Consider the following 13,238-nt stretch of genomic DNA (forward strand, 5'->3'; position numbering starts at 1 on the left):
CATAGGACAGATCATGTTGGGTTGGTGTAGGGTCTTATGCCATTATACTGTATATTATATTAGGAATGTAAGCATGTTCATGGTCGGGTCATGTAGAGAGATGAGCGGGTTCGGTTCCCTGAGAACCAAACCTCCTGAACATCCCATCCCGAGCCCGGATTCGAGTCCGGCTCGGGACTTCCCGCCAGACGTGAAAACCAGAACTTGGCAAAATGTCATCATCCCACTGTTAGATTTTTACGGGTTTTGGATATAAAGAGCTGCGCATCGCCGCCATTTTCACTCCAGACTTGGAGAGTGAGGGAGACAGACATTGTCTCTCTGAGGGTGGTGGTGGCATCGGGTAATTACTATGGTGTACCTGTGCTGTGTTAGGGGTGCTGTCCTGGCTGTCACTGGTGTTTCATGTGCTGTTACAGCCGGGTGCTGCAGCTGTACATGGGTGTTGCTGTCCTGGCTGTCACTGTATTGTACAAGGTACAGGGGCACTGTCCTCCTGTATGATGGAAAATATAGGGGTGCTGCTGGCCCTGTATGTTGTAAAAATTCAGGGGTGTATTTGTTAAAAATTAAAAGCACACTGCTCTTATATGCTGTAAAATATTGGGGTGCTGCTGGCCCTGCATGTTGTAAAAATTCAGGGGTGCAGTTAAAAATTAAAATCACACTGCTGTATGCTGTAAAATATAGGGGCGTTGCTGTTCACATAACATTACACTGGCCCTGTATGTTGTAATAATTCAGAGGTGCAGTTGTTAAAAATTAGAAGCACACTGCTCCTGTATGCTGTAAAATAGTGGGGTGCTGCTGGCCCTGTATGTTGTAAAAATTCAGGGGTGCAGTTAAAATTAAAAGCACACTGCTATATGCTGTAAAATATAGGAATGTTGCTATTCAAATAACATTACACTGGCCCTGTATGTTGTAAAAATTCAGGGGTGCAGTTGTTAAAAATTAAAAGCACACTGCTGTATGCTGTAAAATATAGGGGTGCTGCTGGCCCTGCATGTTGTAAAAATTCAGAGGGGCAGTTGTTAAAAATTAAAAGCACACTGCTCTTGTATGGTGTAAAATATAGGGTTGTTGCTTTTCAAATAACATTACACTGGCCCTTTTGCTGTAAGTATACAGGGGTGCTGTGAAAATAAAGAGGCACTGTTCTATGTGCGGTAATAATAAAGGGATGCTGTCCTGTGAAATGGAGAACAACAATTTGGAGAAAAAATAGTGGAAGATAAGGAACCACTTCCAGTTCCTAGTACTAGTGGTGAAGCTGCTGCTGCCATCAGTCATGACATTGACAATGCAATTCCATCAACGTCCTCTGCTAAGGCCGATGCCCAATGTCAAAGAGGGCATGTATAATCCAAGAAGCAAAAATTAATAATCAGAAAAAATAGAAATGATCTGACGAGAAACGTAAAAATGACAACTTGCCATTCATGACACGAAGTGGCAAGGAAAGGCTAAGGCCTTGGTCTGTGTTCATGACTGGTGGGTCAGCTTCTCATGAGGATGGAAGTCCTCCTCCTTCTCAAAAAAATAAAAATATTAAGCTTGTTAAAGCACAGGAAAATACAACTGTGCGTTTAGAGATATCACAAATCCCTAAGGACAGTCCAAGCGTGTCCACGGTTGCGATGTCTAGGCCTGACCTTCCCAAGACTGGATGGAAAGAGGAGGCACCTACCACCATATTTTCACGCACCCTGAAAGGGCTGGGAAGAGCACCACCAGTCCAGTTGCTGATGTTGAGATTGAGGATGTCACTGTAGACGTACACCAGGATGAGGAGGAGATAGGTGTAGCTGGAGCTGAGCAGGGAGATGATGATGAGTATTGTGATGGTGATGTGGATTGTTTGAATAAGGCACCAGTGGAGACAGTTGTTGTCCGTGGGATGAGAAATCCCATTGTCATGCCAGGGCAAAATACCAAAAAAGCCACCTCTTTGGTGTGGAATTATTTCCCCACAAATCTGGACAACAGGTGTCAAGCCGTGTGTTGCCTTTGTCAATCCATAAAAATTAAGGGTAAGGATGTTAACCACCTAGGAACATCCTCCCTTATATGTCACCTACAGCGCATTCATCAGAAGTCACTGTCAAGTTCAGAAACTTTGGGTAATAGCGTAAGCAGTCCACTGACACCTAAATCCCTTCTTCCTCGTGTACCCAAGCTCCTGCAACCCACACCACAAACTCCCTCAACATCAATTTCCTCCTCAGTTAGGAATGTAAGTAGTCCTGCAGGCCATGTCACTGGCATGACTGACGAGTCCTCTCCTAACCGGGATTCCTCCGGAGGATCCTTAAGTGGTACGCCTACTGCTGCTGCTGTCACTGCTGTTGTTGCTGCTGGTAGTTGATCGTCGTTCCAGAGGGGAAGTCGGAAGACCACTTGTACTACTTAAACTAAGCAATTGACTGTCCAACAGTCCTTTGCGAGGAAGATGAAATATGACAGCAGTCACCCTGTTGCAAAGCGGATTACTGAGGCCATAACAACTATGCTGGTGTTAGACGTGCGTCCGGTATCCCACATTAGTGCAGTGGGATTTAGACAGTTGATGTACGTACTGTGTCCCCAGTACCAAGTCCCGGCTAGATTCTACTTCACTAGGAAAGCGATTCCCGGACTGTACAGGGACATTAAGAAAAGTGTCCTCAGTGTCCTGAAAAATGCGTTTGTACCCAGTGTCCACTTAGCCACGGACACGTGGACAAGTGGAGCAGGGCAAACGACAGGGGCGTGCACGGGATGCTGTCGGTGGCCTGAAAAATTGCGGCCCACTTTCGACATTCAGCCATTGTTTGCTGAAGACTTGAGCACCAGCAAACACTCCTGAACCTGCCCTGTCATTACCTAAAGCAAGAGGTGGTACCGAGGTGGAATTCAACACTCTATATGCTTCAGAGGATGGATGGGCAGCAAAAGGCCGTTCAAGCCTTTACATCCACCTATGATATAGGCAAAGAAGAGGGAATGCACCTGACTCAAGCACAGTGGAGAATGATTTCTGTGTTGTGCAAGGTTCTCCAACCTTTTGAACTTGCCACACGTGAAGTCAGTTCAGACACTGCCAGCTTAAGTCAGGTCATTCCCCTCATCAGGCTTTTGCAGAAGCAGCTGGAGAAACTGAAGGAGGAGCTAAAACGGAGTAATTCCTCTAAGTATGTGGGACTTGAGGATGGAGCCCTTCATTCGCTTTACCAAGAATCAAGGGTGGTCAATCTGTTGAAATCAGAGCACTACATTTTGGCCACCGTGCTCGATCCTAGGTTTAAAGCCTACGTTTTATCTATCTTTCTGGCAGACACAAGTCTGCAGAGGTTCAAATTAATAGGTTTTTTTTTTGTGAGGGCCAAAACAAACCAATCATTTCAGCAACAGTCGTGTGGCAGACGCTGTCGCTGAAATGATTGGTTTGTTAAAGTGTACATGTCCTGTTTATACAACATAAGGGTGGGTGGGATGGCTGAAGGACAATTCCATCTTGCACCTCTTATTTTTTTCTTTGCATTATGTGTTCTTTGGGGCCTAGTTTTTAAAACTGCCATCCTGTCTGCCACTGCAGTGCCACTCCTAGATAGGCCAGGTGTTTGTGCAGCCCACTTGTGTCGCTTAGCTTAGTCATCCAGCGACCTCGGTGCTCCTCTTTTTTTCTTTGCATTATGTGCTCTTTGGGGCCCAGTTTTTAAAACTGCCATCCTGTCTGCCACTGCAGTGTCACTCCTAGATAGGCCAGGTGATTGTGCCGCCCACTTGTGTCGCTTAGCTTAGTCATCCAGCGACCTTGGCGCACCTTCTATTTTTTTCTTTGCATGATGTGCTCTTTGGGGCCTAATTTTTAAAACTGCCATCCTGTCTGCCCCTGCAGTGGCACTCCTAGATGGGCCAGGTGTTTGTGCCACCCACTTGTGTCGCTTAGATTAGTCATCTAGCAACCTCAGTGCAACCTTTTGGCCTAAAAACCATATAGTGGGGTCATTCGGACCCGATCGCACGCTAGCTTTTTTTGCAGCGGTGCGATCGGGTCTGAACTGCGCGTGCGTATGTACCGCAATGCACAGGCACGTCGGCCACCAGCGACGGGGATCGCTGGACAGCGACAGATTTAACGAAGAAAGCGATCGCACCAGTGATCGTAAGAAGATTGACAGGAAGAGGCCGTTTGTGGGTGTCAACTGACCGTTTTTAAAGAGTATCCGGGATAACGCAGGCGTTTACAGCCATTTTAAGGGAGGGTTCCTGACGTCAGTTCTTGGCCGGATCGTTGCAGCGGCTGAATAAGTCCTGAGCTGTGCAGAGACTGCACAAACTTTTGCTTGTGCAGCTCTCTGCACATGCATTCTCACCCCTGCTCAGCGATTACCCCCTCCCCCTGTAGGCGGTGGCAGTGCAAAAGATGCCTTCTTGCGATCACGTCTGAATTGGGCCCATTGTGAAGTGTGAGGTGTCACAATAGACTGGAAATGAGTGGAAATGAATGCTACTGAGGTTAATAATACCATAGGATCAAAATTACCCCCAAATTCTGTGATTTTAACTGTTTTTCTGTTGTGTTTTTTTAAATAATCCAGATCCAAAACCAAAACCAAATCCGAATGGGTGGTTTTCACAAAATTAATCCAGATCCAAAACACGAGTGGGGATCCAGATCCAAAACCAAAACACAAAACCTGAAAAGTGTCCGCCGCACATCTCTAGTCATGTTAGAGAGGTATTTTGTCTTTTGTCTTTATAGAATGTAATAGAATTACATTACAATCATGTATAATTGTTATTTTGTTTTTGTCTGTCTACAGCTAAAATGTGTCTCTATAGCTAATTCAGTTAATAAAGACAGATATTTAAGAAATCATCATCAACGCTAAAGCAGCCAGATCTGATCCAGGGGGGTGAATTTACTGAGAATTGTGGGGGTTATACAGAGTTGGTCACAGATTTTGCAATCTTAGCAAATTCTGCGACCACTAAAATCACATGCTGAGGGCCGCCCAGCACAGGGCAAGGCCACCCAGCATGTAAGACGCAATTCAATTGTGATTGCATTGCAAAAACTTCAAATACAGGTTGACCGCTGCCTACGCAGCAGCCGGTGAGGCGCTATGTTTCCTATTGCAGGAAACGCAGGCAACGTCATCAGGATGCCCTGAAAACAGCCATGACTTGTCTGCGTTGTCTTCTCTCCTCTCCCCCAATGCCTCGTCACCACCCCTGGATTCCTGTCACCTGTCAATCACTATGCTATCGCATGCTTCCGGGAATCACCCATGCATGTGAACACAGCGGCTGCGTCCAATTCTGAATTGGGCTGCAATTTGTGATCACGCCTTATTGCCAGAATGTTTAGCACCGCAAGTCAAACATTTAGAAGCAATCATGTAGACTTGCATAGTGTCTTTGAATAGTGTATGTAGTCGCTTTGTAGCGTGTTGGGAGGTGCGAATTTAGCCATGATAAAGCAGTGTTGATGCAAAGATCCTTGCAGGCTTTTGTGTTTTAAGATAAGTAAAGTGTTAATTTTATAACCCCCTCCCATCCTTCCCCAAAGAAAAAGCATTACCAGCATCGGGCTCTGTGAGCTGGTCCTGGTTCAAGAAACATGGGCGCAAAAACGGCGTGATCACTCCCCATATTTCAATGAACCACCTGGTTCTTCTTGCCCAATGCATTCACCTCCCCCCCCCCCCCCAACTAGTCACCCCAGCCCTGGGATTCCTTCGAAAGTGGGGACCCCCCAAATAAAGGGGTCCCCCATCTGAAGGATCCCTAGGGGCTACAGTGAAGCCGGGGCTATCCACCGAACAAGTGACACCAGAGACACGGCGAGTATACAGTATGTGAGTGTGTGTATTTATGTTGTACTTTCTATGGTGTGGGTACTGTGTTTATTTTAATATTTCTTTTTCAGGGAGACTATAGGTTCCAGCGGGCCATTAACCCTCTGCATGCTGGTACTTGTAGTTCTCCAAGTACTGGCATGCAGGGGAGGCTTGCTGGGACCTGAAGTCCTCCTAATAACTTTTACACAAATGATGTCAACTCGACATCTACTGCCAGGAGTAGCCCCGGGGTACACCCTAGCCCTGGGAGATCCTAAGGAGGGGTGGCCCCTTTATTAGAGGGGTCCCCACTTTCTGAGGAATCTCAGGGCTGGGCTGACTAGTTGAGGGGGATGACTGTTTTGGCCGGGGGACCCCGTCAAGTGTATCCCCTGGATGTGGTATTACTACCCCCACCCCAGCTAGTAAGTGCTGGTACCAGTGCTGGTCCTGGAAATATGAGGGACCCCTATGCATTACCCCGCCTGCATTTCCAACACCAGGACAGGTTCAAGAGCCCGGTGCTAGTTCACTGAAACAGGGGCGGAAACCTACACTGATTTTCCCCAGTATTTATTGAACTCACAGAGCCCATTGCTGGTTATTCTTTCTATTTTGGGAATGGGGAAGGAACATTGTTTTTTTTTCTAAAATTAACTCTTTACTTTACTTAAAACACAAAAACCTGCCCAGATCTTACGCCGTTCAAGCTACGCAGCAAGCACGCTTGGTAAAAGCAAGTGCATTGATTTGGTGCATTGAGGTGGAGTTTTGGTGTTAGCTTGAGTGATTTCACATAAAAGATTCCTAGTAAATTTGCGATTTGTATTGGTATCAATGTTATTTTGACGATGGTTGTTCAAATGGTGATTTCCCGCAATTTGGCCTGCGAAGTTGAGTTTGACATGAAATTTCCATGTGAATTGGTCCTTAATAAATTCACGATTTGCTAAATCATAGCATTATCTCAAAGAAACACAAAATCACCCAAAAACATTTCTTAGTGATTTTCCCCCTAGGAGTTGTTCCATACATAGTCTACAGATTGATACATTTATTTTAAGAGAGCAAAGCACTTTACCGCTTCTGTTTCTCTGATCTATAGTATTCAAGCCATAGCCTTTTGTTTTAGCATGTGCATTAGTGCAATTCTGTTATACAACCTGCTGCCTGAAGGTGACGGGTTAGTTACAGGTCTGGTTAATCCACATTAACCACTAGAACACACATTGCTTGGGAGAAGTAACTGCATTTGTGCATTATACTCACTTGTTATCCACAGGGATGTTTATTGAGGAACTAAAAAGGAAAAAAAAATACAAGGATTAAACAGCTGTGTGTAATAATCTTTGTTTTTTTTGTCTAATTCAATCACTCAGCTGTACAACCAGCAATGTACCAGGTCCTAAATGGATGTGTTTGAAAAACCAGGTCATTTCTTTAAACTCACAGCTCATCACATTTGCTTATATTGCTGTGTTACTGTTTAAACCATAATGCTGAGTTATTTATTTCTGAATATAAACATTGGAGATATTGAGCAGAGGGGGTAATGAGAATTGTGCCTTATCCAATCCTAGTTTATAGTTCTTAGTTTTTAAAACTATACCAACATTTATCTTCACTACTTAGACCTCTTAAAATGCTAATTAGTAAAGATTGGGCGTGGTATAGCTAACTGTATAAATTCATATTGGCTAGACACCCCAATATCCAGGATACTGCATAATATTATAACATCCTTCCTGACTATTGGGACAGTAGTCTGTCCTTCTGCATCTCACCCACTTCCCTAATACAGTGGCTGGAACAAGGTTTGGTAACACAATTCATAGTGAATCGCATCAACATCACACCGCATCCCGCACACAAAGCTGCAAATTGCAGCATTATACAGTTGGATATTAGCCATGGCGCTGTGAATCACGCTTTACACTTGGACCTACCCTATGCACAAAATATGGACATGTCACTCTTATTAGTAACATGTTATGTAGTTATATTGTTATGATTCAGTGTTGCTTTGTCAACACTTAATATGTAAATTATCCAGTCTGAAGAAAACAGAATATCTATTAAACATGTTATTGACAGTTTAGTAAATATGCATGAAAAAAAAATACTTTTTTTTAAAGATCACAATTAGGACAACAAATAGTATTTTTCACCCCCCCCCCCCAAAAAAAACCCAAAAAAAACCCACAACAACACAAAAGCCCCCCCCCCCACACACACACACACACACATACACATTTTTCAGAATATGATGTATTGTCATTCCTCTAAAGACATTATATGAACATTTTCATATTTCTCAGTTTTTATATTATACCCCCAAACATATATTTTGTTTCAGCATTTATTTCTCATTAAGTTCAAAAAGAAGGAAATAGTAGAAGAGTTTTTCTATAACTGATTTTTTTGTGTCTATAAAGCTTTTAGCAGGTCATGGCTTTTATAGAGTATTAAACTAATTTGCAGTAAAGTAAGGGGATCACATGCTGGTGTATTACATGCATCACTGAACAAAAACAACTTAAATAGAAGATATTCATGGCTAAGAAACATCAACCTCAGATACTCTTGATCAAAGAAATTGTGCATTAAGCATCTGACTAGTCATACGTAAGCAGCAATCCCATTAATCAGAAATATATTTATTTTAACATAAATCAATGTGGTGAACCATAAACCATAACTAAAATATTGGCATTTAGCATGTTTTCCCCATGAATCTGCTATGAACGATTTATAAATCTGAAGAGTAACTATAGTGTAAAAGGACTACCACGGCAACCATAGTCACATGGCACATGTTGTAAGCAGACGGAATTTTGGAATACTCCTGTGAGCTCTGTCTGCTGACAGTACTGTGAAATGATCCTCCCCACCCCACTGCTTTCATATGACATGCTGAGATCTGTAAGTATGTAGGGGAGACAGACATTCCACAGTAAATAGGAATAAATAATAATAATAATAATAATAATAATAATAATAATAAGTGGAGAAGTTGCCAATAGCAACTACTCAGCTTTTAGAGTAGCTATAATTTATTAAGTACGTTATACAAAATGATCGGTAAAAACCAATAGGTTGCTATGGCCAACATGTCCACTTGTCCTCTTCAGAAGGTTTGGTTCTGTACATCTCCCCCATACTTTTGTCCTCCATAAAAATTTTTACAAAGTTGATAATGCTTTGTTGGAGGACAGGTATACAATAATCATACTCATACTAAAAGGCACTGGCTATTTAACGAAAAGAAAAAACTTCTATTAGATGAGTACTGCAGAGAAATTTCTGTAGTTTGCAATAATGGCCACAAGATGGCATAACTTCTTGAAAATGTAACAAAATATGTTTTCTGAGTTTTCTCTGTAAGGTTCTTCAAGCCTGCTACAAGCAACTTACCCAATATAGGTGGTCATTCTGAGTTGTTCGCTCGTTGCCGATTTTTGCTATATTGCGATTAGTCGCTTACTGCCCATGCGCAAGGTTCGCAGAGCGCATGCGCTTAGTTATTTTACACAAAAGTTATGCTGCTTTCACATCGCAAAACCTGCTTTTGAAATGGTATTTGAAACGGTTCTTAAAACGGGTCTGAGCAGTTAAACCCCTTTCACATCTCATGTTGTAACCAGTAAATTACCATTTCATTACCGTTTTGGTACCTTTCACACTGAACCCGTTTCACCCATAGAAAACAGTGGTTGTCATTATAAATGGACTTTTCTGGCCCACACATTATTAATAATTATTAATTAATTAATTATTAATAATTTGGATAGTCGTACGATGGAACCCAGCAGCTTGAAGTATTTTTGCTATGTTTTTATATATGAGGGTATCCTTGACTGTCCCAGTAATTTGGCAGCAGATTTCCTCATCCCCTCTGATCCTAAAGCAGCTCCCTCACCTCTTCATCACTCCAATTAGACATTTTATAATGGCTTTGCAGTCTAAACGTTTATAAAGCCACTCTCACATGTGTCTCCTGTGTTTTCCAAGCTGTTTCCTGGTTGTGGCTGCTGACATCACACATGGAGACAGCCTATGACCTGCTGGGGCTTGCAAATACCGTTTCAGACCCTTTCACACTGCACAGTGAAATGGGACTGAAACGGGTAGGACCCTTCTTTTTTACCGTTTCAAAATACAGGTATTTTGAAAACGGTAAATTGAAGGGGACCCTTTCACATCGCAGCTTGACCCGTTTAGGAAGCCAGTTAAAACGGCAAAATACCGGGTATAAGCTGCGGTGTGAAAGGGGTATTAGGTATTTTACTCACGGTATAACGAGGATTTTTCATCGTTCTGGTGATCGTACGGTGATTGACAGGAAGTGGGTGTTTCTGGGCGGAAACTGGACGTTTTCTGGGCGTGTGCGAAAAAACGCTGGCATTTCTGGGAAAAACGCGGGAGTGTCTGCAGAAACGGGGGAGTGTCTGGGCGAACGCTGGGTGTGTTTGTGACGTCAAAACAGGAACGAAACTGACTGAACTGATCGCAATGGCTGAGTAAGTGTGGAGCTACTCAGAAACTGCTAAGAAATTTCTATGCGCAATTCTGATAATCTTTCGTTCGCAATTCTGCTAAGCTAAGATACACTCCCAGAGGGCGGTGGCTTAGCGTGTGCAATGCTGCTAAAAGCAGCTAGCGAGTGAACAACTCGGAATGAGGGCCATAAAACGGTTACTACATGTACTTATTATTCACATCTTTTGTGGGGAATCTGGAATAATTCCAAACTGCCTAAATATTTACTTGTTAGATATCAGATATCCTGTTAATCTTATAAACAGTATATTCTTGATTCATGATTTTATGTACTTGGCTGTGCTCATACTGCAACACAATACTGTCAACTCTAAGTGATCCATTTATTAATCAGTGCGATATCAGCGTGATGTTAGATTATACCAGGTGAATGCATTAACAAGCACCCGCAGTGACAGAACCCATCCTTGCGATATGCTCAATGTGCTGCTGGGACTCCTGCACATGCACTGTCCCGCTCACTTCGCATATGCAGCCACCATTGCTGGGGATGGTTCCGGGGTAACTCTCTCCCTGCTAACACTGAGATGTGTAGCCCATAGGCTACAGCGGGCTACCACCATCTTCAGATGGTATTAGCTGCAGGGGCCAATCTCCAGAATGCGAAGTTGGTAAATCTGTTAGCATCGCATTCCCCATAGAAACCTGTGAAGGTTTCTGCTTTCAGGGGATGCTAAATATTTGCAGTTAACCCCCAAAAATGTGTGTTTTAGGAGATTCAGACGCAAGTATTCCATGATGAATGGCCCAGAAGACAGCAGTATTAGTACAGTATTAGTAATAGTCACAAGATATGTATATAAAATTAACGTCTAAATTGAGATGTTGATACTGTGGTAATATTAGCTGTATGGCTGAGTGTAACATTTATGCCACATAATTTAGGCAGGACTGACAGGATATGTATCAAGTAGTGAAAAGAGCAGAGAAGTGGACCAGTGGAGAAGTTGCCCATAGCAACCAATCAGCTTGTATCTATGATTGGTTGCTATAGACAACTTCTCCACTATTTTCACCCTGAGTTTTGTGGCAGAACACGCCCTTTGTCAGAGGTACAACGTTGTTAGTTACTGTACAATCTTCCATTTCTGATTTTGTTCACCACAGCTGGGAGCAGAGATGTTCAATATTGTTTCAAAGTGGTTCTGAGAAATTCAAGCAGGGTGAACAGGTTAAAAACTATTGTGGTCAAATGCATAATGAGGTGATTATTTCTATTCTGCTTGGTGTAAGAAGAAACCTTTCCCTACGATCCCAACTTTTAGTATCGTCAGTTGAGTTGTAATATATTTATTGTACCTACATTTTTCTGGGTGTAATTAGCCAACATTTTCTATAACATTTTCTATACCATTGTATGTGCCTGATGTACTAAGCCTTGAAAAGTGATAAAGTGGAGAGAGATAAAATACCAACCAACCATCTCCTGTCATTTTTCAAACACAGCCTGTAACATGACAGTTATGAGCTGATTGGTTGGTACTTTATCCCTCTCCATTTTATCACCTTTCAAGTTTTAGTACCTCTGGCCCTATATCAGGTAGCTTACTTTTTGTGGCCCTTCAAAACAGAATGTAATGTAGTAAAAATTAGATTTAGTGCAAGCCAAAATTACGTGTGGAGTGAAATCTCACCACAGACATAAAACGGGTGATGCTAATTTAAAGCTGCATTTCTTCTTCATTCTAATTGTTCTCTGCACTTTGCATTTGGCATTACTAAATATGGGTAGCCAATATTTTAGGCTTTCCCCTGATAAAAGCCTTTTTTCTAAGTTTGCAAAATAGACTCCTAAGCAACTTAAATAATAACACACTTTCTTACCTCTGACTTCCAGTTTGCAGTCAACCTCAGCTTCTCCCAGATCATTAATGGCTTTGCAGGTATAGGTTCCACCATCAAAGGGGCTTGGCTTGCGGATATTCAGAGTGAGAACCCCTTGGTTATGCTTCATTAAGAATTTAGGGTCATCTCTTATTTCCATTTTATTCTTCATCCATATAACTCTAGGCTGTGGAGGAACAGAAAATAATGAAATATACATTTTGCCTAATATCAGATTATGAGATGTTTCTAAATGGCACAATGTCACTTTGTCTATTATGTAAGGGTCAAACAAGCAATCAAACAGTAATTAGCAAAACATGCTATAATACAATGGAAGGACATGGAGCCTCAGGAAAGTTGTTCCTTAGATTATGTTTAGGGTACCATGTTATGGAGCATCTAACAGTGACATAATATTAGTCATTCAGTTGTTTCATAAGGTGTAGTTACCATGTTGACATTCAGAATGTCAACACTGAACAGTCAACATTCAAAATTATAACAATATAACATGACTGTTTTATCGTTACCTTAACCACAGCCTAACCCTAATCATACTGTGCCCTGAGACTTGGCTGATGTGGTCAAGATGGTGGCTAAGGCACTGCAGTGTTAAATACCTTGTGCTGTAGTACCATTTTCATATGAACTATCACAAGGGTTTTCACAATTCTACAACTGCACACAGCGCATTAAAATGGGATGTAGTTATGTGACCGGCGGTCTCAATACCTCCCCCTACATCCCACCCCCTTACACTTATGTGACCGGCGGTCAGCATGCCTCCGCCGGTATCCTGGCAGCGGAATGACAGTGGGGGTGGGGGCAAGCACAAAGAGCACCTTGCAGGCTCACTGCGCTCGCCACGCTGCAGGCCCTGTGGTCACCATGCGTTCTATTCCAACTCTATGGGTGTCGTGGACATCCATAAGTGAGAATAGTCCCTGTTGGTCGGTATGCCAACCATTGGGATTGTGAGGGGGCGGGATTTTAGGGGAGGTATTGTGACAGGCAGTCTCCTGA

At 42.7% G+C, this 13,238-nt stretch overlaps 1 protein-coding gene across 2 annotated transcripts in view; it reads right to left on the reverse strand.

The window, feature by feature from the left end:
• Positions 1–13,238, reverse strand: part of LOC134966277 (myosin-binding protein C, fast-type-like) — a 273,752-nt gene that overhangs the window by 10,902 nt on the left and 249,612 nt on the right. For both annotated transcript variants that reach the window (XM_063942885.1, XM_063942884.1), the window contains 2 exons: positions 12,213–12,399; positions 7,098–7,127 (listed from right to left, as the gene is read on the reverse strand). In XM_063942885.1, the coding sequence (XP_063798955.1) occupies positions 7,117–7,127; positions 12,213–12,399 (198 nt within the window). In that variant the 3' untranslated portion in view covers positions 7,098–7,116. The remainder of the gene's footprint in view (positions 1–7,097; positions 7,128–12,212; positions 12,400–13,238) is intronic.

The sequence above is a fragment of the Pseudophryne corroboree genome, chromosome 10, assembly GCF_028390025.1.
Source record: "Pseudophryne corroboree isolate aPseCor3 chromosome 10, aPseCor3.hap2, whole genome shotgun sequence".
In the NCBI taxonomy this organism is placed as follows: Eukaryota; Metazoa; Chordata; class Amphibia; order Anura; family Myobatrachidae; genus Pseudophryne; species Pseudophryne corroboree.